The sequence below is a fragment of the Xenopus laevis genome, chromosome 5S (genome assembly GCF_017654675.1).
Source record: "Xenopus laevis strain J_2021 chromosome 5S, Xenopus_laevis_v10.1, whole genome shotgun sequence".
In the NCBI taxonomy this organism is placed as follows: Eukaryota; Metazoa; Chordata; class Amphibia; order Anura; family Pipidae; genus Xenopus; species Xenopus laevis.
The window spans coordinates 55,880,839-55,906,782 of NC_054380.1; the positions used below are offsets into that span (position 1 = coordinate 55,880,839).

Consider the following 25,944-nt stretch of genomic DNA (forward strand, 5'->3'; position numbering starts at 1 on the left):
TGGTTGGACCTTATGACTAATATCCACAGCTTTATTAGCAAAACCTGTCTTTTAAAACATTCAAAGTTCTGTGATGTTTTAGTGGATTGTCCTCCCTCCTTGCTCAAGCCTAAGATATCATCATCATATTTTAACCAGCTGATTTGTTGGAGACCAAGCTAATTTTCTTTAGTTTTTGAATGTGTACAGTTAAAACACTTTTGTTCAAACCAGCAAATCCATGCTCAATAATATTAGCAAGAGCTGAAGGTGAGACACTTTCTGTAGAAGATCACCCCTTCAAAATCATCAGCATAAACCAAATTCAAAATAAATAAAGAGCCACATTTAGTGATTTTTAATCCATTCCATTTTTTAAATACCACAATAAAACTTTTCACAATAATTTAAAGAGCCATACTCAGTTTTACAAAATATAGGTACTTATTGTGAAACCAGTATGTACAACAAAATATACATTATTTACAGAATGATCCTTCTCAAAACATAAGGGCAAAATGTATTAAGCATCTTCTTTTGCTATTGCCAGTATGCTAACAATAGTGACAAACACCTGTGCAAATAACCACCAGAACTTTGGAACGTCTTTAGAATTAGTAGTTTTTGCAATATGAATTCATTTTTTTTTACCCATAGCAATAGTTTTGGATACAGACTAAAAATCAAAACAATAAATTGTTACATTTGCTTTGTAAATTCACTTTCCTCTGCTGCAGTGTGTTGACGGCACAATTTCAAACCTTGAAGGAGCACAATATGAAATGACCTGGGATTTTGGTGCATAAATAATCAAGCATGTGTTCTTCTACCTGTTGCTCTTCTATAGGTTTAGGCTATTGGAATAGGACTGCTTTATGAATATTCATTAGCATCAAGGCAGCTTTTCTTTTTTTTTTTGCATGCAACAAAATATCACCAGCTTGCCTAGGAGCTGACTTTTATATCTGACCCAGTGTTTTCATATCATAGACGGTACTTAACAGCAAAGTCACAATTCTTTCTTAGTGGAGTTCTGATTTCTTTGTCTATCTATGTCTACTCTGGCCCGTCAACAGTGCAAAGTGAAATTATAGTGCAAAAGTAAAACTGCAGTTGAAAAAAGATGGCAGGTATAGATGAAACCTGTGATGGGGCTGTAGGAACAACATCAGTAATGGGCATATATATGTATTAAATGACTGTGCCATAAAAAAAGTCATTAAAAGTGGTGCAAAATGAATGGCATATAAGTGTAAAAGCATTATTTATATGATTATTTTTTACGCCAGAATGGCATTATGATTTACTCCACTATTTTATACCTCCTCAGATCTGGCATAACCCATTGAAGTCAGTGGTGCAAATTCTGATGTGGCGTAAAAAGCAGTTTATGCAACTTTCTTCAAGCTAAAACTAGAGTTTTATGCTCAGCTACACATATGTGTAAAATCATGATATCACATAGTATACCATGCCATTAGAATGTATTTCAACTTTGTCTTGACCCTAATAATGTGACCTTCATTTCCAAGATGGCTGCAACCTTTCTCTGTGTGTATTCTACAATAGTTTTGTTTTCAGACAAAATTTAATAGCAAACATAATAGCATCTTGTAATAATAGCAATTATATACAAATCAAACCTTAAATAAAAAAAATCATATCTACAAAGCTGATTGGCCTAATTCATATGTTCAATGTAACATAGATTTAACAATTAAGAGATTTTTCTTTTCCAAGTGGCAAAAGAGTTGTACAGGTATGGGATCCTTTATCTGGAAACCCCTTATCCAGAAAGCTCCGAATGGCATCTCCCATAGACTCTATTTTATTCAATTAATCCAATTTTTTTTAAATGATTTCCCTTTTCTCTGTAATAATAAAACAGTACCTTGTACTTGATCCCAACTAAGATGTAATTAATCCTTATTGGAAGTAAACCCAGCTTATTGGGTTTATTTAATGTTTAAATGATTTTCTAGTAGACAAGGTTTAAAGATCCTAATTACAGAAAGATCCATTATCTGGAAAGCCCCAGGTCATGAGAATTCTGGATAACAGGTCCCATACCTGTATCTATTTCCTGCTATTAGAACTAGACCACAGCACTAAGAACAAGGCAACCACCATTTTTGGCAGACGTTTCAGAGCATAAGTCTCTTTTTCTGGTGTTTTTAACTTTAACTCTGATGCAATCCCAGAAGAGTAAATATGATGAGTCTGTAACCCCCCCCCCAGGTTATTTATGGCAATCTGGGGTAGAACGCGGCCACACTGCCCATGGTCTAAATTGGAGCCATTCAGATATCCCACTTGAAGATCTCACTAACTGAAGATCAGATATTGCAAAAGTAAATCCACATATGGCTTTCTTAACTGCTAAACCTACATTATTTGATATGTGGAAAACCTAATAAATTAAAACAAACAAATAGGTTTGACCAGTGTTGCATAATCAGTTACAGCTGATGTTGTTTTTTTTATGTTGACTTCCATGTGAGTGTAAAAGAAATAATTCTAAAGGTGGCCATACACGGGCCGATAAAAGCTGCCGACAGACCAAGTCGGCAGCTTATTGGCCCGTGTATGGGGGCCCCCGACGGGCTTCCCCGATCGAGATCTGGCCGAAAGTCGGCCAGATCTCGATCGGATGGGGTTAAAAATCCCGTCGGATCGCGGCCGCATCTGTTCGTTGATGCGGTCCCGCGATCCGACCGCCCGTTTGGCGAACGCTAGGATCCGATCGTTGGGCCCTAGGGCCCACGATCGGATCAGCCCGATATTGCCCACCTCAAGGTGGGCATATCGGAGGGAGATCCGCTCGTTTGGCGACATCGCCAAACGAGCGGATCTATCCGTGTATGGCCACCTATACAGTATATTGTTGTTATATCATTTCTGTATCAAATAAGGGAAGGTTTGAAGGGCCAATGGCGTAACTACCAGGGGTTCTACCCCTTGGGCCCCATCGAGCCATCGCAGGCAAGGGGACAGGGGATTTTTTGCACAGCCCGTGTCCAGAGAGCGCAGGTCTGGAGGGGGCCCGGGTTCACATCATGCACTCAGGCCTGGCTTTGGCTAGTTACACCACTGTGAAAGCCTATAGTAATGCTTATTATACAGGTCTAGTTATTTCTCATTAGAAAAATGAAAATTGATCTCTTCCTATATTTGGTCACACTTATCTCTCTCTTTATAGAGTATATATATATATATATATATATATATATATATATATATATATATATATATATATATATATATAATCAATATATGCAACAAATAAAATAACATTAGCAATAGGAAAGAAAAGTGCATAATTGTCCAATTAGAGACATTACAGAAAGCAGTGTGCAACACATGGGCGCACATTTACTAATGGTTGAATATCGAGGGTTAATTAACCCTCGATATTCGACTGTCGAAGTAAAATTCTTCGACTTCGATATCGAAGTTGAAGGATTTACTGCAAATACGATCAATCGAAGGAAAAATTGTTTGATCGATTAAATCCTTCGAATCGAACGATTCTAAGGATTTTAATCCATCGATCGAACGAAATTCCTTCGATCAGAAAATTGCTAGAAAGCCTTTTTTTCTTCTATTCCTTCACTCGAGCTAAGTAAATGTGCCCCCTGGTGTTGTAGACAATTGCAACTATGGCCAATTAAATGTCCTTCCAGTAATCTGATAAAACTTTTGATTGAATGGATGAAAGAATTTGTGCAATTTGGTAATGACCGAGGGATCGACTTCTGGATGTATACGACCCTTGCTGCCTGCCAGGCACTTGTTGAAGACAATGTTAAATCGCAAGCAGTAAAACCCTCTGGTCGAATTAAAGTACAAGTTGTATTGACTTATCCTGGGTGGAAGATTGAGAAATTTTTCCACCAACTGAAGCTCTGGCAATGGCTCTGTGATAAGTCGATCCCCATCCACAATGTGGAACTGTTCAATGGGAAAATATTTCAGCCACCTTTCTAAGTGTTTGGTGTAGATACTGGTCCTCACGGCCTTGTACTTGGTGTTCACCTCACAGGTGTTAGAATCCATGGCCATCTTCTCAAATTTATAATAGGTTTTATTTTTCCTTTCTTTTCCCTCTAGCACCTGTGTGTAGTCAGAAATAGCTCTGGTGGTTGGTTCTCTGACAATGATGAGCAACTTAATGGAGGAGTTCATTTTGTAAATCCTTTCTGGGACCTCGTCTGTTATGAAGTATGCCGGGCTCTTCTCTATTGTGATTTGCTGCGGATGGGAAAAGGGCATTTTTTTCCTGTACCACTCAATTCCTTTGGCATAGTTTTCATCGTTATCAAAAAAATGAATTTCTTGGGATGCCTTGACCACAGCTGGATGTAAATTTAACATCTCCAGTAGTGCTCTGGTTCCTCCTTTTCTCACCCCAATGATAATGGCCTTTGGTAGCTGCTGAACCAAATTGTGAAGTCGGATTTGCTCTTTAGTGGCATTGCCTTTCCGAAATTCATGGAGGAGTCCTCTCTTAAACTGCATAGCTCTGAGAGTGATTGCATCCTGGCTATGTGATCCGAATCTCCCTTCAACTGGACAGATTGGTGGCAGCCTGCACGGAAAACAAACAAGAGGAAAATGTATGAATATCACTAGCTTTTCCCTGCTAGTTATGCTTAACCCCAGCCCTTCCATGCTTTTCATCATCTTTTCTTATATACATTTCTTCCCTTAGTGCTTCGGTATCTTGACCTGCGCTATGTCAGCTCTTCCTTATCTGTCTATCCTCTTCTATCATTAACTGGACAACACAATGGTATCTAAACTGTTCTCAAGCTTTCATTTCTTCTCGGGTCTGAAGAGCCAAAATGTTGTTCAGTTTTGATGCACTTGTAACCTTAAATAATATTTTGTTAGGTCCTGGTGCTATCATATAGATAGGATAACTCATTAAAGTGAAAGAGAACTCCATAGGCATTTCATTCAACACAAATACATATGACAGTCAAATAAAACATGTGCAAACATAGTAAGCTCTTAAAAACGGGCTTCCATAAAAATGCTCTAGATTTTATCGCTTAATGGATGCAAGTTGGAACACAGGCGCACAGAGTAGTGCCTACAGATAAACCACAATCAGATTAATTACACAACAAGCATCGCATGACACAGACAAAAGCATCAAAGCAGCACACAATGTTAGATAAAGCAGCAGGAGGAATGTTATTGATAGCCACAGGCATCCATAGAAGTAAAACACAAAACTGTATGGCTTTATGCACAGGAACAATGGTATTAATTTATAAGTGCAGAGAAAATATGAAAATAACACAGACAACAGAGATATAGGAGTGCATGTCCATAATGATAAGTATAATGGTGTTAACCATAATTACAACCATATATGGAGAATATTAAGAAAATTCAGGTATAGGATCCGTTATCCAGAAAGATCTCCCATAGACTCCATTATAATCAAATAATCCAAATTTTTTAAAATGATTTTCTTTTTCTCTGTAACAATAAAACATAACCTTGTACATGATCCAATCTAAGACACAATTAATCCTTATTGGAAGAACAACCAGTCTATCTAGTAGACTTTAGGTATGAAGATACAAATTACAGAAAGATCCGTTATCTGGAAAACCCCAGGTCCCGAGCATTCTGGCTAACAGGTCCCATACCTATAGTATAATGTACAAGAGATCGATAATAATATGAACACAAAAGGTAAAAGTACAACTAAGGGATTCATTATCCTGAATAATGAAGTTTTCTAAGATTTGAATCAACATACCTCAAGGGCAGAGATACACAGACAGAATGGGGGAGATTAGTTGCCTGGCAACAAATCTCCTTTTCTTCGGGCCGACTAATCTTCACAAACTGCCTTCCCCTCGGCTTCAATGTAAATCGCCGGCGGCATGGCACTCGGGGTGCTTTGTTTTCTGAAGTTACCCAAAGTTTCCTCATGAGGCAACTTCGGAAAACGAAGTGCTCCGAGTGCCATCCCAATGGCGATTTTCATTCTGGCCGGCGGGAAGGCAGTTCGGGGAGATTAGTTGCCCCAATGAAGAGGAGATTTGTCTCCAGGCGACTAATCTCCCTGAATCTGCCTGTGTGTCTCTGCATTAAGTCTAAAAATCATTTCAATATTTAAGTACAATTATTTTGTAGAGGGTTGTCTTTGACTATTACAGACAAAAAGGAACTAAAACAATTAATTATTTGTTTAAAGGGATTCTGTCATAATTTTTATGTTGTAGTTTTTATTTCTAAATTACACTGTTTACAGTGCAAATAATTCACTCTACAATATAACATTTCATTCCTGAACCAGTGAGTGTATTTTTTTTTGTTGTAATATTGGTGTGTAGGCAGCCATCTCAGGTCATTTTGCCTGGTCATGTGCTTTCAGAAAGAGACAGCACTTTAGAATGGAACTGCTTTCTGGCAGGCTGCTGTTTCTCCTACTCAATGTAACTAAATGTGTCGCAGTGGGACCTGGATTTTACTATTGAGTGCTGTTCTTAGATCTACTAGGGAGCTGTTATTTTGTGTTAGGGAGAGGCTATCTGGTTACCTTCCCATTGTTCTGTTGTTAGGCTGCTGGGGGGTGAGATCACTCAAACTTGCAGTACAGCAGTAAAGAGTGACTGAAGTTTATCAAAGCACAAGTCACATGACTGGGGGCAGCTGTGAAACTGACAATATGTTTAGCCCCATGTCAGATTTCAAAATTAAATATAAAAATCTGTTTGCTCTTTTGAGAAAAAGTGTCACGATCGGCACCCTAAATTCAGAACCAATGCTAAGCACCCTGTTCTCGGCTCTTGCTTCTGCCTTTAACAGTCGCCTTTCAACTAGGGAGGAGCCCTCGGCTTATCGGATGCCACCAGGTCTTATTTAGAGAGGTGCCAAGCGAAAGGCTCTGAACTAGCAAAGGGGCACGACAGTAATGCTAAGTCTTTTGGGCAGACGGTCACAGTACAAGGCGTAGACAGAAATTGTAGTCAGATCAGGCTGAGTCGGGGCAGGCAGAGTACAAACGAAGTCAGGCAGGCAAGGTCAAACCAGGAGATCAATCAGAAGGGATACGGAATAAGCGGAGTAGGTTAACAGGGAGGGGTCAGGAAACAGAAGTCAGAATTGTCAAAAACCAGGCTCCAGGATCACAACAGGTATTAGAATCAGACAACAACAAGCTCAGAAGGCACCAGGAATTCTCTAGGAATGAACCTATAACGGGCAGTGAAAAAATATAAACTGGCACTTTAAAAACATTTGAAATTCACGGCATTGCGCCTACAAATACAGAAGACATGCGCCGCGCATGCCCTTAGTTAACTGGCGTAGAGGAGCGGTGAGGCAGGCGTCCACGCCACACCGCTGGATCACCAGGGAGGCAAGTTGTTACAAATGCTTTTCAGTGCAGAATTCTGCTGGAGCAGCACTATTAACTGATGCATTTTGAAATTTTTTTTTTACCATGACAGTATCCCTTTAATATAAACTGTGTAGGAGAGGACCTTCCCATAATTCTGAACTTTGGATGCTGGATTTTCTAGAATACAGGCCTGAATCATGTACACGGGTTACTAATGAAAGTCTGATGTTAGCTGGTCAGAATAATATCAACTGTGTACTAGGCAGAGTAAAGACAAGCATGTCGGTAGCTGAAGCAGGAGTACCTACTGTATTGTTGTTTCTGTGCATAGAAAACCCTCTGGAGTGCTTAGTGTTTTATAACTTATAAATACAGACACAAATACATATACAAATATATAAAGAGAATAAACTGACTCAAAAAGAGAGAGAAAGAGAGTCAAGTGTATAAGAGACAAAAACAGATTTTCTTACAAGACAAGACTTCATACAGAAGCCACATAAGACAATTGATTTAAACATGAATTTGCTCATTGTGGTCCATCATTTAACTGGCCTCAGGGTACAGTGCTGACTGAAATACACAGACCCTCCATGTTTAAATAAATTAGTCGACCTGGCTGTTATGTGAAATCCCATGAGTGTGGCTCCCTCTGTACATATTTTCCACCCAGACTCATGCAAACTGTTACAGAATGTGCTTTTCATTTAGGAGCAATTTCTATTTCAGAATTTCCATCATTGATGTTGCTATAAATATCACAGTGTGGGTTTAACATAGCTTTGTTTCCTCATAGGTTTTTTAATGTTATTTTATAATTAACAGGGCAGAATAACTACAGTATATAAATTAAATGGAAACAGGTTTCTGGTTTGTTTGGCCAAGAACAATATGTCAAAGCTTTATTTTCCCTGCAAAGCAATGTTTTCATTCAGTGCATTCAATGCTCTCAGAATCTCAGTCTGCTGAAGAAACTCCTAGTTAATGAACGTGGCGAGAACTCTCAGAGCCCGGAGCAATCTATCAAGTGCAATAGGAATTCAGAACTTGATTAGCTACTCAACAGATTTATGCATAATGTGAAGTACAGCTAGAGCACAGTAATTGCCCACTTGTACATTTTTCAGCTCCATAAACATCCCTATAGCTTCACTGGCTTTCTCAATAGATTTTTAGCTGTGTAAATGCACCATATATGCTAGTGAAGGGAAACAGCATTCCAGTGAATGCATCGGATTGTTTCTATCCATCATATATCTATTGTTCCTTCATCTATCTATCTATCTATCTATCTATCTATCTATCATCTATCTATCTATTATCTATCTATCTCTAGCCATCTTATTTCTGTCTGTCTCTCTGTCTTCTCTCTGCGTAGATGTTTAAATCAACACTCAATAGAGAATCTGCCATTTAAATGCACTTACCTATCCAAGCTCCCAACTCTGGCAACTAGATACAGGAGACTTCCAACAGCAAGACTGCCTAGAACAAAGAGCTTCTGTCTCAGCAACGCCTGCTGTTTGAATAGCATGGCCCTCCATCAATCTTCAGGACTTCTTCAGTCTGAGGAGAACACCACACATAAAATAGTCCGTCAGCGCAAGCAGCAGTATGCAAGCTAATGTGTATTAACAGGCAGGCAGTCAATTCTTACAAGTGATTAGGAAACCCTCAGAAGACAGAATTGTTTGTGCAGTCATTTGCGTTCTACAGACGTTCCTCTCTGAACAGAATGAAGCTACTGGCACCAACTGAATTTTGTTTTTTTTTTGTAACAATACGGTTAAGTTTACATCTACATATAACAATAGCATCGGACAACAGACATATATGATATCTATTATTCCTTTAGTCTCTTTGCACTGGAGTGATGATACATTGAGCTCAGCACAGTTTATAAAAGGGGATCTCCTCATTATTTTATTTGTGGAATTTTTTGGGGTATATATATAAATAAATCAAAGGGTGAAAATAGATTTCCTTCTACACATGTGAAGCTGGGAAGTTCCCCACTAGGGCGAGGCAAGCTCTATTTTATTCCTATTCTGTGACAAATATGCCAATAAATAGCATTTACAAGTGAATACTAAGGTGGAGAATTCCCTAATGGTGAACTTTAATTAGCTCTATTTTGATAAATATGCCTACATATGAAAGCATTAAGTTATTTTATACGTAATAGCAAACAAAAAGTTCCCAAAATATGACACCTCCCTAGAATGCAAGCAACCCATTAACTGGAGTCATTTTGTTTCTTGTATTGTGCCTATTGCACAAGAGCAGATTTGGGGTCTCAAATTAGCAATTGCCAGAAAGTTCCAGTACTAACCCCTCTAACTTTCATACCTTGCCAAAAGTCCCTCATCTGATTTAATCCTTATGTAGTCTCCCCATCACTCATAATATGTACTGTCCTCTTCCCAACTCCTAAAACACAAATCTATGGTAACATCACCAAGGCAAATCTCAAATGTTGTTACATACTACAGCTTCACAATGGGCTTTGTGTATATTTATATATACAGGTATGGGACCTGTTATCCAGAATATTTTGGGCCTGAGGTTTTCCAGATAATGGATCTTTCCGTAATTTGGATCTTCATACATTAAGTCTACTAGAAAATAATTTCATCTTTAAATAAACCCAATAGGATTGTTTTGCTTCCAATAAGGATTAATTATATCTTAGTTGGGATCAAGTACAAGCTACTTTTTTATTATTACAGAGAAAAAGGAAATCATTTTTACAATTTGGATTATTTTGATAAAATGAAGTGTATTGGAGACAGTCATTCCATAATTCAGAGCTTTCTGGATAACAGATCCCATACCTGTATTTATATTTATACACATTTCCTTCACCTAAATAAGTTTGTTTTAAGTTTTTGGACCCACCAAAACAGGGCATGTTTAGTTGTGGATTGTGGAGTGTGAACACAATCACAATGATATATCGTTTATGGTACTGAAACATGTTGAGAAAATGACAACGAGGGGGTGATTGAGTCAAGCAAATGTAGTGAGGTTTACTGGATCAACAGATTAAAAACATGCAACCAGGTGGATTTAACAAGGATTTTTATTGTATTATAGTGTTTCTTTTGATCTTTATTGCTTTTTAGTTTTATTTTTTCTTTATTTGAGTGACATTTACTGATTGTACATTGCATGTTTGACTATGTTTTGTAAATGGATGTTGATATTTGTGTCACACACACATATTGCATGTCAGTGATACTTTTATATATTGCTTTCAATTTCAAGCCTGTGTTCATAATTTCTCATTTTTTGGCATCCAGTGGGATCTTGCCTTCTATATGAACATAAATCATGTCCTTTAAGGCTGGATAATGAACAGCAAAGCATGCTGGTAATATGCAACATTCTAAATATGGAATTGTTGTTGTTGACTTGCCAACCAGGAAACCTGGAAAATTCCTGGTGGGCCTTCCTATTATTAACCATTTGGCCTATTTCTTTGTCATTTCATATTATTATATGGAACCAAAGAGGAGAAATATGGGCAAATTTACTAAAGGGCGAAGTGACTAACGCTGGGGAAAATTCACCAGCGTGAAGTGATTTCGCGTGAAGTCATTTCGCAACTTCGCAAATTTACTATCAGTAACCCTGGCAAAATTCGCCAGCGGTGCTGATAGCCTAGCACAACTTCGCACCCTAACGCAGGTGAAGTTGCACCCTGGCGAAGGAGGTGAAAATATGCAAATTTACTAACATTGGTCTTTTTCTGAACGTGACCTCCTTCACCAGAGTTTACTTCGCCAGGTTAGAGCAGGCGAAGTGCAATAGAGTAGATAGGAGTTTAAAAAAAAAAAGTTATAAGTCCCAAAATAGTTGAAATTTTTTCTAGTCTCAAAAAATGCTGGTGTTTTTTGAGTGATAGGCTGAAAAAGATAGAAATTTTGTTTAGGATGCCCACCTTCCCCCCTACATTTGTGGCACATTAGCTATACTGTGGGCACATGTGTAGGGCATTAGAACCTAAATAAACTGTAATTAAGTTTCCCTGCGCTTGTGCAGTGTTCTGTATGCGCTGCATGCATACATGTCCATTGAAATTCAAATTTGGCTCCTTAAGCAAATTAGCCTTCGCTAGCGCAACTTCGGACCGCACATCGTAACTTCGATAGCGCAACTTCGGAAACAATCGGTAACTTGTGGGAACTTCGGATCTTCGTGAATTTGCAATGTACTAAAGAATCTATGCCTGGCGAAGTACGGCAAAGACAACGCTGGCGGATCTACGGAGGTAAGTAAATTTGCCCATAGAGTGAACTATAGATTATGATATATAAAAGAGACTGACTATGTAAAAAAGGAGCAGGAGGAGGCACACATATAGGGGCACATTTACTAAGGGTCGAATTTCGAAGTGCTAAAACTTCGAAATTCAACCATCGAATTGAAAAAATTCGATAGTCAAAGTTTTTTTTATTAAATTTAGCAGTTTTCGATCGAATTAAAATCGATCGAACGATTTTCAAAAAAACAACAACTTTGAATTCTAAAAACTTAGCCAAATGTTGGCTATAGGTTCTATGAGGTCCCCATAGGCTAAAATAGCAATTCGGCAGGTTTAAGGTGGCGAAGTGTCGAAGTCAATGTCGAATTTGGCCTATTCGATGGTTGAAGTACCCAAAATTTACTTCGAAATCCGACATTTTTGAAGTTGAAAATTCACTTTGAATTCACTTCGACCCTTAGTAAATGTGCCCCTTAATGTTTATGTCTCTAAAACATAGTAACATAGTAAGTTAGGTTGAAAAATGACACACGTCAATCAAGTTCAACCTTTTTACTTTTTTTAACCTATCTACCAGTTGATCCAGAGGAAGGCAAAAAAAAACCCATCTGAAGCCTATCCAATTTTCCTCAGAGGGAGAAAAATTCCTTCCTAACAAAATAGGACTAGTCCCTGGATCAACTTGTACTATGAGCTATCTTCCGTAACCCTGTATTCATACACTTGCTAAAAAGCCATCCAACCCCTTCTTAAAGCTATCTAATGTATCAGCCTGTACAGCTGATTCAGGGAGAGAATTCCACATCTTCACAGCTCTCACTGTAAAAAACTCCTTCAGAATATTTCTTCTAATCGGAATGGGTGACCTCGTGTCAGCTGGATAGACCTACTGGTAAATAAAGCATTAGAGAGATTATTATATGATCCCCTTATATATTTATACATAGTTATCATATCTCCCCTTAAGTGCCTCTTCTGCAGTGTGAACAACCCCAGCTTGGCCAGTCTTTCCTCATAGCTAAGATTTTCCATACCTTTTACCAGCTTAGTTGCCCTTCTCTGTACCCTCTCTAATACAATAATGTCCTGTTTGAGTGATGGAGACCAAAACTGTATGGCATATTCCAGATGGGGCCTTACCAGAGCTCTATAAAGTGGAAGAATGACCCCCTGCTCCCGTGACTCTATGCCCCTTTTAATACAGCTCAAGATCTTATTTGCCCTTGATGCTGCTGACTGGCATTGCTTGCTACAGCCAAGTTTATCATCTACAAGGACTCCAAGGTCCTTTTCCATAATGGATTTGCCTAGTGCAGTCCCATTAAATGGATAAGTGGCTTGGATATTTTCACATCCCAGGTGCATGACTTTACATTTATCAACATTGAATCACATTTGACACTTAGCTGCCCAGATTGCCAGTTTGTCAAGATCCTAAGGAAAAAATAACATCACCTATTTGTGGGAAAAAAAGAATCATAAATATTGTAATTGAATTGTAGCAAATGGTTCCGCTTTAATAACAAGAGGAAAAAAGCACCCGGCTAGCTAGTTTTGCGCTCACCATAAAATTATTAATTAAACAAGAATGCCCTTATACAGTCTTTCAGGGTTATTGATAATGTAATCTAAAAATATAAGGTGCAACTGCAATGGAAAGTTTCATGTTACTGTCCTTTGTGTGTCCATCTAAGGCTGCCACACTGCGTGTTAACGATTGAGCTATTGAATATGTACAAACTGCCAGCTATGAACTTGTTAACTCAGAAATGAGGGACCTGTGACTAGTACTTTCAACTCCCAGAGCCTTTCGGTATTCTTTGCTTTCAAAGATTCAAAAAAAATACCTTATGCTGTGTTCAAAAAAAGAGTGACTGCAGTTAATATAATTCACCATCAGGGGTCACTGAGAAACTACATTACAGTCTACATTGCAATTTTTTATCTATAAAGTTCATAGCTGCAGGTTCCTTATTTATTATCATATATAACAGAGCATATACATTAAAAGTAATTGCATGAAGCCATGTGTAGTGCTATGAACAATATAAGTATAAGATGGACGTTCCATCCCCCCATACCGTTTCATTAAATAAATAAGCCTGCAATTAGAAATATTCTCTATAACTAATATTCCCCAAAGTATAACATGTTTAATTAAAAAGTAGCCCTAAGCACAGTATGATACTGTGCCATGGCATTGAACAGACTTTCCTAAAACTTTTTTAAATTATACAGGGTATAAGATACAGACAGAATTAGACCGTGTCTTAGGGTTGAGGATGCTTCAGTGAAGATCATTTAGTGGAAACATTTATAAAATACTCATAAATCACCAATCACAACGTTTCGTGTGGATTTTCTCGCCTGGGATGACCCACATATTTTGGCTATTGCAGTTCATATGGAATCTCTGCAGAAATCCTCAGCAATGCACAAGTGATGTTCTGTCTTCTAATGAAATTGGTGTCTATGGGGCAAATTCACTTCACAAGGGCGAATTTTTGTTTTGCCGCACTTCGCCAGAAACAAATTCACTGCCACTACACTAATTCAATAAAATGCAAAGTTACGTCTCGGCAGCTGAACACTGGCGAAGTTTCGCTAGCGTAAATTCGTCAGCACAAGGATTTCATAGCGATCTTATGCTAACGTTCATTTCTGCCTAGCATTTCCTTAGTACACTTGCGCTTAGGTTAATTTAAATAGGGTGGGTACATATAGGTCATATATGTCTTTATTAGAGATGTTGGTGCAAATGCTTGAAGTGGTCACTTATTATTACAAATTTCCAAGAAAGCAAAATAAAGACAAAAGAGGTTCTCTAATGTCCTAGACATGAGCCCACCCTAAAACAAACGTGGCATGCCCTCAAATGGTTGGAAAAATATATTAAAGCAAAAAAATTTAAAAGAAAAATATTAAAACAATTGTTAAAAACTTTTTTATAACAGTTACAACTTTTAAACACAAACTCACTTTTTTTTTCACTCACAATTTTTTTAGTTTTTATAACTTTTCGGCATACAGGATATGATGTCGCTGACATAAGATTGGCTTCATCATATCAGTTCGCCAGGTCTAAGGTGGCAAAGTAAACTCTGGCAAAAGGGGTAACATAATGGAAAATTCTTGAAGTTGCGGAGTAACGATTGTTCACCTGAGTGAAACTTCGCCAGCAAAGTACTCTTTCACTAGCGAATCCTCTACGCCTGTTTGTAAATTGCCAATGTCCCTGCGGATGGGATTTCTGGCAAATTTTCGCTAGTGATGGCCACTTCGCCCTTTTGTAAATTTGCCCCTATGTGGGAGCTTCACAACTGAATCTGGAGAGGAAAGATGCAGATTAAACCTTATGAAAATGTTTTGGCCTTTGCCAGCAAGAGACTCATTGTTCCCTTTGTGTACGTTTGTGCATGCTAAATGCCATACGGCAAGTGGCTGAGCCTACGTATTCTTGCAACCATTGCAACCATTGCACCTATTATGTTTAGAATGACGTAGAGAGTAATATTGTTAGATAATTGGTTTTCACTTTTTATTATTTGTAGCCAATTGAAAAGTTGCTTAGAATTAGCCATCGGCACCCCTTTAGCCTATTGGTTTTATGTCAGTTTTTTCTGGATTAATGCCTGCCAAAGCAGCTGTATCCTGCAGCACTATAATGAATTAGAACCGGTTAACAATATATCCAGTGATATTAATCAATGCTAATACATTTATGAGAGAGACCTGACTACCTACTTATGCAGAGCTGGACATAGAAATTTACAGCATGCAACAGTTAGTCACTTGCTTATACAAAGTCATTTCGCAGAAAGGGTGTAGACGCTAACCATATGAATGGCTTTGGAGGAACATTTTCTAGAATAATGACCTTGGTCAATGTCTTCCTTTTTTCATCTATATAGAATGCATAGCGGATTGTATCAGCCCTACGCTGGGCATATATAAGAAGTTTAAGTAAATAAAGACATTACTTTCTTTTATTCACAGTACATCATTGCCATAACTGGCTTATACAATATAACAAATTCACCATTATAAACAACCATTTCATTTTCATGCATACTTGAGAAGCCTTACTATCAAAGTGACTACTCTCTTGGCTTTAGCTGTAATAGCAAGAGGGGCTGAACTAACACTATCCACAAAACAGACCCATGGTTTTCTTCAACCCCAGGTGGTTACCACATTATCTTTAAGGGTAAAACTAAAACATATCAAAGAGAAAAAAGTAATCCTTTGCAAAAAATTTAATTACTCCCTAATTGCTCTTAAAAACCTGACTTACATCTATGAAACATGGCAAGGTAGAACCATTTTACTATATGCTATCTCAGTTTTGCTGTTGTGTGCCAAAATGGTTTACATTGTTAAGCAAGTTTATTCTGAATTTTCCTTTTTTTTTTTTTTGTATTACCTTATCTACCCTAAATATCATCCTGGAGGAGATTATTTTAATGTGTAATCTCTGATTGCCTAAAATCATCTTCTTTTTTTTCCCTTTCTGATCAAAAATAGAAAACCTCAATAAAAAAGAAAGTTAAAATTTTTTTTAAATTACTTGCTTAAAATGAGCTCTATGGAGATGACATTTCTGTTATTCAAAGCATTCAAGATAACAAAGCATTACAGATTATTTTCGGTTACCATTGTAAACACATTCTAAAGGTTAGGGTAACTTTAAAACCCTCGGTCATATGGCCCCTAGATTCACTGACCTTTTCATATTATATGTACTTGTTTCATGTCTGCTGGGAATGGTGGCATTTATAGTGAACTCTGTCTGTATTAGTCATGCAGAAATCCCACCACAAGGAGCTACAAGGGCAGTGAACTGGCTGGAGAGACTAATCCTATTTGTATGCACAGCTCAGGTTGTGGGGCTTTGACCCAGGTCCCTTGGAGGATCCTGTCTGCATAATCTAGGAGTTGTCTGAGCTCAGTCAAATAAATAAAACTGCACAAAGAATAATAATAAAAAAATAACTTACTGGAAAAGAACTAAGCAGATATTAACAGTCTCAAATATATTGAACAGTGGAATTTCAGGCAGTGTATTTCAATTAAATAAGGCTAGTTCACACAGGGCGTTTTGGTCGCCTGGCGACTAATTGCCTCGTTTTTACTGTGACCATTCTCCCCAAACGCCTTCCCTGTTCCTGCGCCAGCTAAAATGAAAAAACGCTGCTGCTAATCACACGCGTCGATTCGTTTTCCCGATGCCTTTGATATTATGTCTGTCCAAGAAATCATCCAAGTCACTCATAAAGGCATTAACTGAATCAGCCATCACAACATCAGCCGGCAGTGCATTCCACATTCTCACTATGAAGAACCATCTACATTGCTTCAAATGAAAGTTCCTTTCTTCTAGTCTGAAGGGGTGGCCTCTGGTACAGTGATCCTCTTTATGGGTAAAAAGGTCCCCTGCTATATGTCTATAATGTCCTCTAATGTACTTGTAAAATGTAATTTTGAGCAACTTTTTCTCGCACTGATTTTATCGAGAATAATAATTATTGGTAAATTAGGGGAATTCAGGTTTGGAATGAGAAAAAAGTAAAGTTTTAGTTAATATGCCCTTAAGAGTGAAGAAGCTTCTGACAATATACATGTATATTTATATCTATTAGTGATGGACAAATTTATTTGGCAGGCACAAATTTGAGAAATTGCCACAACAATTTAGACGCCAGCGACAATTAAATGGACGCCCATTGACTTTAATGCACGTCAAATGTCGCCAGCGAATTTCTCGGCGAAACGGGACATTTTCACCCATCACTAATATCTATCTTTTGGGAAACATTTTGCTATCCCAGTATTGCTAATTTGCCATGCAGAATCACATTTGATGCGAGTGCAGAAGCACACAGGAGGGAATGCAGATGATGCAGGTTTGCATAAACACAAGCATAATGGGGAACTTACAAGTGGTTAAGATAAAAGTATAATAAGAAGGGTCAGACTGGATTGGACTGGGCCTGCATGATGACCCTGCTGCTGCTGACGTCCCTACCTGGCTCCATGCAAGGAAAAGGTACGCTTAGGGGAGCCAGAGGGGAGTTGCGGCTCAGGAAGGGTGACAGAGGGGTCTTTGTGGCTGTGGCAGCCTGGCAGGGGACCATGAGGCAGTAGCCCTGGGCCCTCCAGTCTGACACTGAGCATTAGTGCACATTGCACATATATATGTGATTTCCCTACCCTGTTATATGGATAAAAATGTACCTTAATAAACCTCCTGCTTTACATGAAAGCAAACTTTTACTGTGTCACTGGATAAATCTGCCCCTGGCCCCATTCACTCACTCAGCACATGGCCTACATTACATGCATCTCATACAGAGAGGGTATATATATATATCTGAAGAAGAAGGTTTGTTATTCTCTCCTGACTAGGGATGTAGCGAACGTCGGAAAAAATGTTCGCGAACATGTTCGCGAACTTCCGGACAAAAATGCGAACGGTTCGCGAACGTCGCGAACCCCATAGACTTCAATGGGAAGGCGAATTTTAAAAGCTAGAAAAGACATTTCTGGCCAGAAAAATGATTTTAAAGTTGTTTAAAGGGTGCAACGACCTGGACAGTGGCATGCCAGAGGGGGATCAAGGGCAAAAATGTTTCTGAAAAATACATTGTTGACACAGCGCTGCGTTTTGTGCTGTAAAGGGCAGAAATCACACTACATTTCTAAACTTGTGTAATAAACTGCTTTAAAACGTCCGGCGTCTACATGCCAATCAAGTCGTGTAAAGGTTACAGCCTGTTCACACGCAAAGACAAAACGCGGCGCTTACAGCAACGCAAAAAAACGCAAAGAGCTTTCATGAATGATACCGTCAAGTGAGCAAATAATAGTTTTTAATTACTAGTTGCTTGTCACCTCCAGGATGTTCGTCCTGTTGGTGGCAATATTTCTGTAGTGGTGTGTTTAGCAGTCACCGTGCTTGTGCGCACGTGCACGGTCAGGCAGAGGTAATTCAATGTACAGTGAAGTGAACCAAAAAACACTGATTCTGCAGTGTGGGCCCAGTTTTGGTCTACTTTATTGATCACCTGCGGTGACCATAAAAGATGCGATTTTGCCACTGTTGCAGAACCCTGAAAAATTAGGCATGTGTACTTTCCTGAAAAATTATGTTTTTTTTGTCGCAGCCACTGAAGCACAGAGGCCAGAAAAAAATTGCCATATGAATGCTAAAAATATAAATTTTTTTTGTCGCAGCCACTGAAGCACAGAGGCCAGAAAAAATATGCCATATGAATGCTAAAAATATAATTTTTTTTTGTCGCAGCCACTGAAGCACAGAGGCCAGAAAAAATATGCCATATAAATGCTGAAAATATGATTTTTTTTTGTCGCAGCCACTGAAGCACAGAGGCCAGAAAAAATATGCCATATGAATGCTAAAAATATAAAAAAATTTTGTCGCAGCCACTGAAGCACAGAGGCCAGAAAAAATATGCCATATAAATGCTGAAAATAGTCATTTTTATTGTCGCAGCCACTGAAGCACAGAGGCCAGAAAAAATATGCCATATAAATGCTGAAAATATGATTTTTTTTTTGTCGCAGCCACTGAAGCACAGAGGCCAGAAAAAATATGCCATATGAATGCTAAAAATATAAAAAAAATTTGTCGCAGCCACTGAAGCACAGAGGCCAGAAAAAATATGCCATATAAATGCTGAAAATAGTCATTTTTTTGTTGCAGCCACTGAAGCACAGAGGCCAGAAAAAATATGCCATATAAATGCTAAAAATAGTCATTTTTTTTGTCGCAGCCACTGAAGCACAGAGGCCAGAAAAAATATGCCATATAAATGCTGAAAATAGTCATTTTTTTTGTCGCAGCCACTGAAGCACAGAGGCCAGAAAAATATGCCATATAAATGCTAAAAATAGTCATTTTTTTTGTCGCAGCCACTGAAGCACAGAGGCCAGAAAAATATGCCATATAAATGCTAAAAATAGTCATTTTTTTTGTCGCAGCCACTGAAGCACAGAGGCCAGAAAAATATGCCATATAAATGCTAAAAATAGTCATTTTTTTTGTCGCAGCCACTGAAGCACAGAGGCCAAAAAAAATATGCCATATAAATGCTAAAAATAGTAATTTTTTTTGTCGCAGCCACTGAAGCACAGAGGCCAGAAAAAATATGCCATATAAATGCTGAAAATAGTCATTTTTTTTGTCGCAGCCACTGAAGCACAGAGGCCAGACAAATATGCCATATAAATGCTAAAAATAGTCATTTTTTTTGTCGCAGCCACTGAAGCACAGAGGCCAGAAAAAATATGCCATATAAATGCTGAAAATAGTCTTTTTTTTTTTGTCGCAGCCACTGAAGCACAGAGGCCAGAAAAAAATATGCCATATAAATGCTGAAAATAGTCATTTTTTTTGTCGCAGCCACTGAAGCACAGAGGCCAGAAAAAATATGCCATATAAATGCTAAAAATAGTCATTTTTTTTGTCGCAGCCACTGAAGCACAGAGGCCAGAAAAAATATGCCATATAAATGCTAAAAATAGTCATTTTTTTTTGTCGCAGCCACTGAAGAACAGAGGCCAGAAAAACTCAGGATTTACCTGTCCAAAAAGTTTTGATTCAAATGAAACCAAACCAGTAGGGTTTGCACCCTAGTTTGTAACGGTGGCGGAGGGAGGAGGACGCTAAAGGACAGCTGTGTGTGGAGTCATGCGGCGTGCAGAGAAGGACAGCTGCATGGGGAGTCAGAACAAGTCTTCCGGCGTGCAGTAACCCTCCGAGATCCATGCCTCGTTCATTTTAATAAAGGTCAGGTAATCCACACTTTTGTGACCTAGGCAAGGTATCCATCTCCGCTTCCTCGTTATCAGGGACTACATCATCCACGGTCTCCTCCCCCCAGCCACGTACAAGACCAGGGGTCCCCAAACGGTCACCACAAGCCCCCTGGGAAGCCTGCTCCTGTTGGTCCTCCTCCTCCACAAAGCCACCTTCCTCCTCTGACTCCAGTTCTGACACCTCTCCCTGCGTTGCAGCAGGTGCCTGGGCTCGTTCTGGTGATTCCGACCAGAAATCGTGCGCTTCCTGCTCCTCGTCACGCTGGTCTACAGCCTCATCTGTCACTCGTCGCACGGCACGCTCCAGGAAGAAAGCAAAGGGTATTAGGTCGCTGATGGTGCCTTCGGTGCGACTGACCATGTTTGTAACCTCTTCAAAAGGGCGCATGAGCCTGCAGGCATCGCGCATAAGCACCCAGTAACGGGGGAAAAAAATCCCCAGCTCTGCAGATCCAGTCCTACCACCCAGTTCAAACAGGTATTCATTGACGGCTCTTTGTTGTTGCAGCAGACGTTCAAACATGAGGAGCGTTGAATTGCAGCGAGTCTGGCTGTCGCGAATTAAACGCCTGACTGGCATGTTGTACCGCTGCTGAATGTCAGCAAGGCGTGCCATGGCTGTGTAGGAACGTCTGAAATGGGCCGACACCTTCCTGGACTGCCTGAGAATGTCTTGGAATCCTGGGTACTTCGAGATAAAACGTTGGACTATTAAATTCAGAACATGTGCCATGCAGGGCACATGTGTTAAATTGCCCAGTCTCAGTGCTGCCAACAGATTGCTTCCATTGTCACACACCACTTTTCCGATCTTCAGTTGGTGTGGGGTCAGCCACCGATCGGCCTGTGACTGCAGAGATGACAGGAGTACAGATCCGGTATGGTTTCTGCTTTCCAGGCACGTCATCCCCAAGACAGCATGACAACGGCGTACCTGGCACGTCGAATAGCCTAGGGGGAGCTGGGGGTGCACAGGTGTGGAGGAGGAGGACCCAGCAGCAGAGGAGGAGGAAGCAGAGGAAGAAGACAAGGTAGAGAGCGAAGGAGGAGTAGAGGTGGTGGCAGAACCGCGTGCAATCCGTGGCGGTGACACCAACTCCACTGTTGTTGTTGAGCCACGCATTCCCTGCTTCCCAGCCATAACCAAATTCACCCAGTGGGCAGTGTAGGTGACATACCTGCCCTGACCATGCTTGGAGGACCATGCGTCAGTAGTCATATGGACCTTTGCCCCAACACTAAGTGACAGAGATGCGGTGACTTGGCTCTGCACATGGTGGTACAGGTGTGGTATTCCCTTCTTTGAAAAAAAATTGCGGCTGGGTACCTTCCACTGCGGTGTCCCAATTGCTACAAATTTGCGGAAGGCCTCAGAGTCCACCAGCTGGTATGGTAAAAGCTGGCGGGCTAAGAGTGCAGACAAGCCAGCTGTCAGACGCCGGGCAAGGGGGTGACTCACAGACATTAGCTTCTTACGCTCAAACATGGCCTTCACAGAAACTTGGCTGGGGGCAGATGACTGGGAACTGGTGGTCAAGGTGGAAGGCGGAGTGGAGGGTGGTTCAGACGGGTCAAGGACAGCAGAGGTAGAGCAGTAAGATGCTGGACCAGAAGGAGGGTGGCTTTTAGTTTGTCTGCTGCCTTTGAGGTGTTGCTCCCATAGTGCTTTGTGCTTGCCGTTCATGTGCCTTCGCATAGAAGTTGTACCTATGTGGGTGTTGGGCTTCCCAAGACTCAGTTTCTGACTGCACTCATTGCAAATTACAACGCTTTTGTCAGAGGCACACACATTAAAAAAATCCCACACTGCTGACCTATATGAAGCTGGCAATCTGGCGGTAACAGTAGAAGTTGGCGGCAATGGCGGGTGCGTTGGCCGGCTGACCACAGGTGCCGATACATGTTGTTGCCCTACTGTTCCCTGCGAGCTGTCCTCCCTGCTTCTTCTAAGTCTTATTCTCCTCCTGCCTCTCTGACTCTCCGTCTCTCCATCTGAACTATCCTCCTCTTGCTCTCTTCTACTGGACACCCACAAAACATCAATCTCTTCATCATCATTCTCCTCAGATGCATCAATTTCTTCTAACAGCTCACAGAAGGAAGCAGCAGCGGGGACCTCCTCATCACTCATTATGTCCATCTCTGTTGTGTTGTCTGCCAGAATTATATCTGGTGTAACGTCCTCATCTCCTTCATCTTATTCTGCCAATAATGGTTGCGCATCACTCACTTCAAAAAACTCATGTGTAAATAACTCCTCTGACTCCAGTGAAGAAGGGGCGCCGGTGGTGGAGGAAGTGTTACGTGGGGTGCCCATAGCAGAGGAGGATGAGGATGTTGTGGCAAAGTTAGAAACGGTAGAGGATGGGGTGTGCTGTGTAAGCCAGTCAACTACCTCTTCAGCATTTTGGGAGTTCAGGGTAATTGCCTTTGTAAAACTGGGCAATTTCCTAGGGCCACAGGATAGCATAGCAGCACGGCCCCTAGTGCCTCTGCGTGGCGGCCTGCCTTTGCCTGGCATTTTTTTTAAAACAACAACAACAACAACTCAGGTGGTGTTTCTGGAGACGGTATTATTATTGATATTTAGACAGAATGTGAACAAGCTCACACAGCTAGGTGGCAGTTGTTTGAAAATGAAGAACACACTGGGCAAACAATGCCTGCAAGGTCAACGTATACACTACAGCAGTGGATACGGAATATATTATTGCTGCTTGAAAAACGTCACTCAGGTGGTGTTTCTGGAGACGGTATTATTATTGATATTTAGACAGAATGTGAACAAGCTCACACTGCTAGGTGGCAGTTGTTTGAAAATGAAGAACACACTGGGCAAACAATGCCTGCAAGGTCAACGTATACACTACAGCAGTGGATACGGAATATATTATTGCTGCTTGAAAAACGTCACTCAGGTGGTGTTTCTGGAGACGGTATTATTATTGATATTTAGACAGAATGTGAACAAGCTCACACAGCTAGGTGGCAGTTGTTTGAAAATGAAGAACACACTGGGCAAACAATGCCTGCAAGGTCAACGTATACACTACAGCAGTGGATACGGAATATATTATTGCTGCTTGAAAAACGTCACTCAGGTGGTGTTTCTGGAGACGGTATTATTATTGATATTTAGACAGAATGTGAACAAGCTCACACAGCTAGGTGGCAGTTGTTTGAAAATGAAGAACACACTGGGCAAACAATGCCTGCAAGGTCAACGTATACACTACAGCAGTGGATACGGAATATATTATTGCTGCTTGAAAAACGTCACTCAGGTGGTGTTTCTGGAGACGGTATTATTATTGATATTTAGACAGAATGTGAACAAGCTCACACAGCTAGGTGGCCGTTGTTTGAAAATGAAGAACACACTGGGCAGACAATGCCTGCAAGGTCAACGTATACACTACAGCAGTGGATACGGAATATATTATTGCTGCTTGAAAAACGTCACTCAGGTGGTGTTTCTGGAGACGGTATTATTATTGATATTTAGACAGAATGTGAACAAGCTCACACAGCTAGCTGGCCGTTGTTTGAAAATGAAGAACACACTGGGCAAACAAATTGAAACAATGCCTGCAAGGTCAACGTATACACTACAGCAGTGGATACGGAATATATTATTGCTGCTTGAAAAACGTCACTCAGGTGGTGTTTCTGGAGACGGTATTATTATTGATATTTAGACAGAATGTGAACAAGCTCACACAGCTAGGTGGCCGTTGTTTGAAAATGAAGAACACACTGGGCAAACAAATTGAAACAATGCCTGCAAGGTCAACGTATACACTACAGCAGTGATATGGAATATATTATTGTTGCTTGAAAAACGTCACTCAGGTGGTGTTTCTGGAGACGGTATTATTATTGATATTTAGACAGAATGTGAACAAGCTCACACAGCTAGGTGGCCGTTGTTTGAAGAACACACTGGGCAAATAATGCCTGCAAGTGCACTACTATTGGTGCACTACTATGAAGAACAGCAAACAGCACTGGACACGTTAAAGAACAGTGAGATAAGTAAAATAAAAAAAAATATATATATATTAAAAAAATTACTCTGGTTGGTGCTGAACTACTAGGAGCAGCACACCAGTCCCACTCCCCACCCCAACACAGCTAGACTAATAGCACTGGGCTCTTATAGTAGCAACTAGCAAAGTAAAAAAACAAAAAAGAAAATAAAAGCAGTACTTACAAGGACTATTGGGTTATTACAGCAGTCAGCAGATGAGAGATCAGCAGCAGTGCCCACAGCAGCTACACACAGAGCACTGCAGTAGAAGGTAGATTACTAGCCAGCAAAGCTACCTAACCTAAAATGTCCCTCAAATCCCTGCAGAGTTCTGTTACTATCAACTGTCCCTCAAATCACTAACAGGTCTCTCCCTACACTAGCTCTTCCAAGCACACACAGGCAGAATGAAAAAACGCTGCAGGGCTTCAGTTTATATATGGAAGGGGAGTGGTCCAGGGGGTGTGGGGGTGGTCCAGGAGGGAGAGCTTCCTGATTGGCTGCCATGTATCTGCTGGTCTGGGGTGAGAGGTCAAAAATAAGCGCCAGCTATGGCGAACCCAAATTGGCGAACGTCGCGCGTCGTTCGCGAACATTCGGCGGACGCGAACACCCGATGTTCGTGCGAACTAGTTCGCGGGCGAACAGTCCGGATCCCTACTCCTGACGAAGAGGCCTGTGCGGGCTCGAAACATTAAACCAAATAAAGAACCATTTTTGTTTTTTGTTACACAAATCCTGAGAGCCATTATTTTCTCTATATCTATCTATCTATCTATCTATCTATCTATCTATCTATCTATATATATATACATACATATATACATATATATGCACCATAAGGTAAAATGTTTCATGTACAGAAATCAGAGGATCTGACTTGAGAAAACGTGTATTTATTAAAAACTAGACAACATATATTTCATTTTAAATTGGTAAGTCTCAGCTAAAAATGATATGGCACTTCAATATTGGTCTCTGTGAAATGTAACAGATTGATTGTAAATTAAACACACATTTAAGCTTGCTTATACAATCTCCAGAATTAACACAAAAGAGATATAACACGGCTACTGGTCAAGAGGGGATCCTATGACAGAAAGATGATAAATGTTGCACTTCATCATTAGAGCTTTTAAAGATCAATTGCAAAGGGATTATGTCAGCCAGAAAAATGTCTACAGCTCCTGCCCAAAATCTTGGCAGATGGCACCGTGCCGTGTTTCCTTTTCCTTACAATACCCCTTACATACAGAGAAGTAACAGATTACTTGTAAATGACTATTTTGTATTCCTGATTCCTGTTTCAGACCTACATAATTCACTGCCTTCTGCTCAATGTTAAATATGGGGGGGGGGAGAATCACCTTTAGTTGATTCATATTATTACTAAACATTAAAAATGGATTGATGTTTTCATTATTTGGATGTATATTTTTGAGATACTGTACGCATTAAAAGGTT

General features: G+C 40.0%; 1 protein-coding gene across 3 annotated transcripts in view; it reads right to left on the reverse strand.

Moving 5' to 3' along the window:
* Positions 1-3,548: 3,548 nt before the first annotated feature.
* Positions 3,549-25,944, reverse strand: part of LOC108717423 (heparan sulfate glucosamine 3-O-sulfotransferase 5) — a 200,731-nt gene continuing 178,335 nt past the window's right edge. For all 3 annotated transcript variants that reach the window (XM_041564587.1, XM_041564586.1, XM_041564588.1), the window contains 2 exons: positions 8,773-8,911; positions 3,549-4,567 (listed from right to left, as the gene is read on the reverse strand). In XM_041564587.1, coding sequence (XP_041420521.1) covers positions 3,637-4,567; positions 8,773-8,879 — 1,038 coding nt within the window. In that variant the 5' untranslated portion in view covers positions 8,880-8,911 and the 3' untranslated portion in view covers positions 3,549-3,636. The remainder of the gene's footprint in view (positions 4,568-8,772; positions 8,912-25,944) is intronic.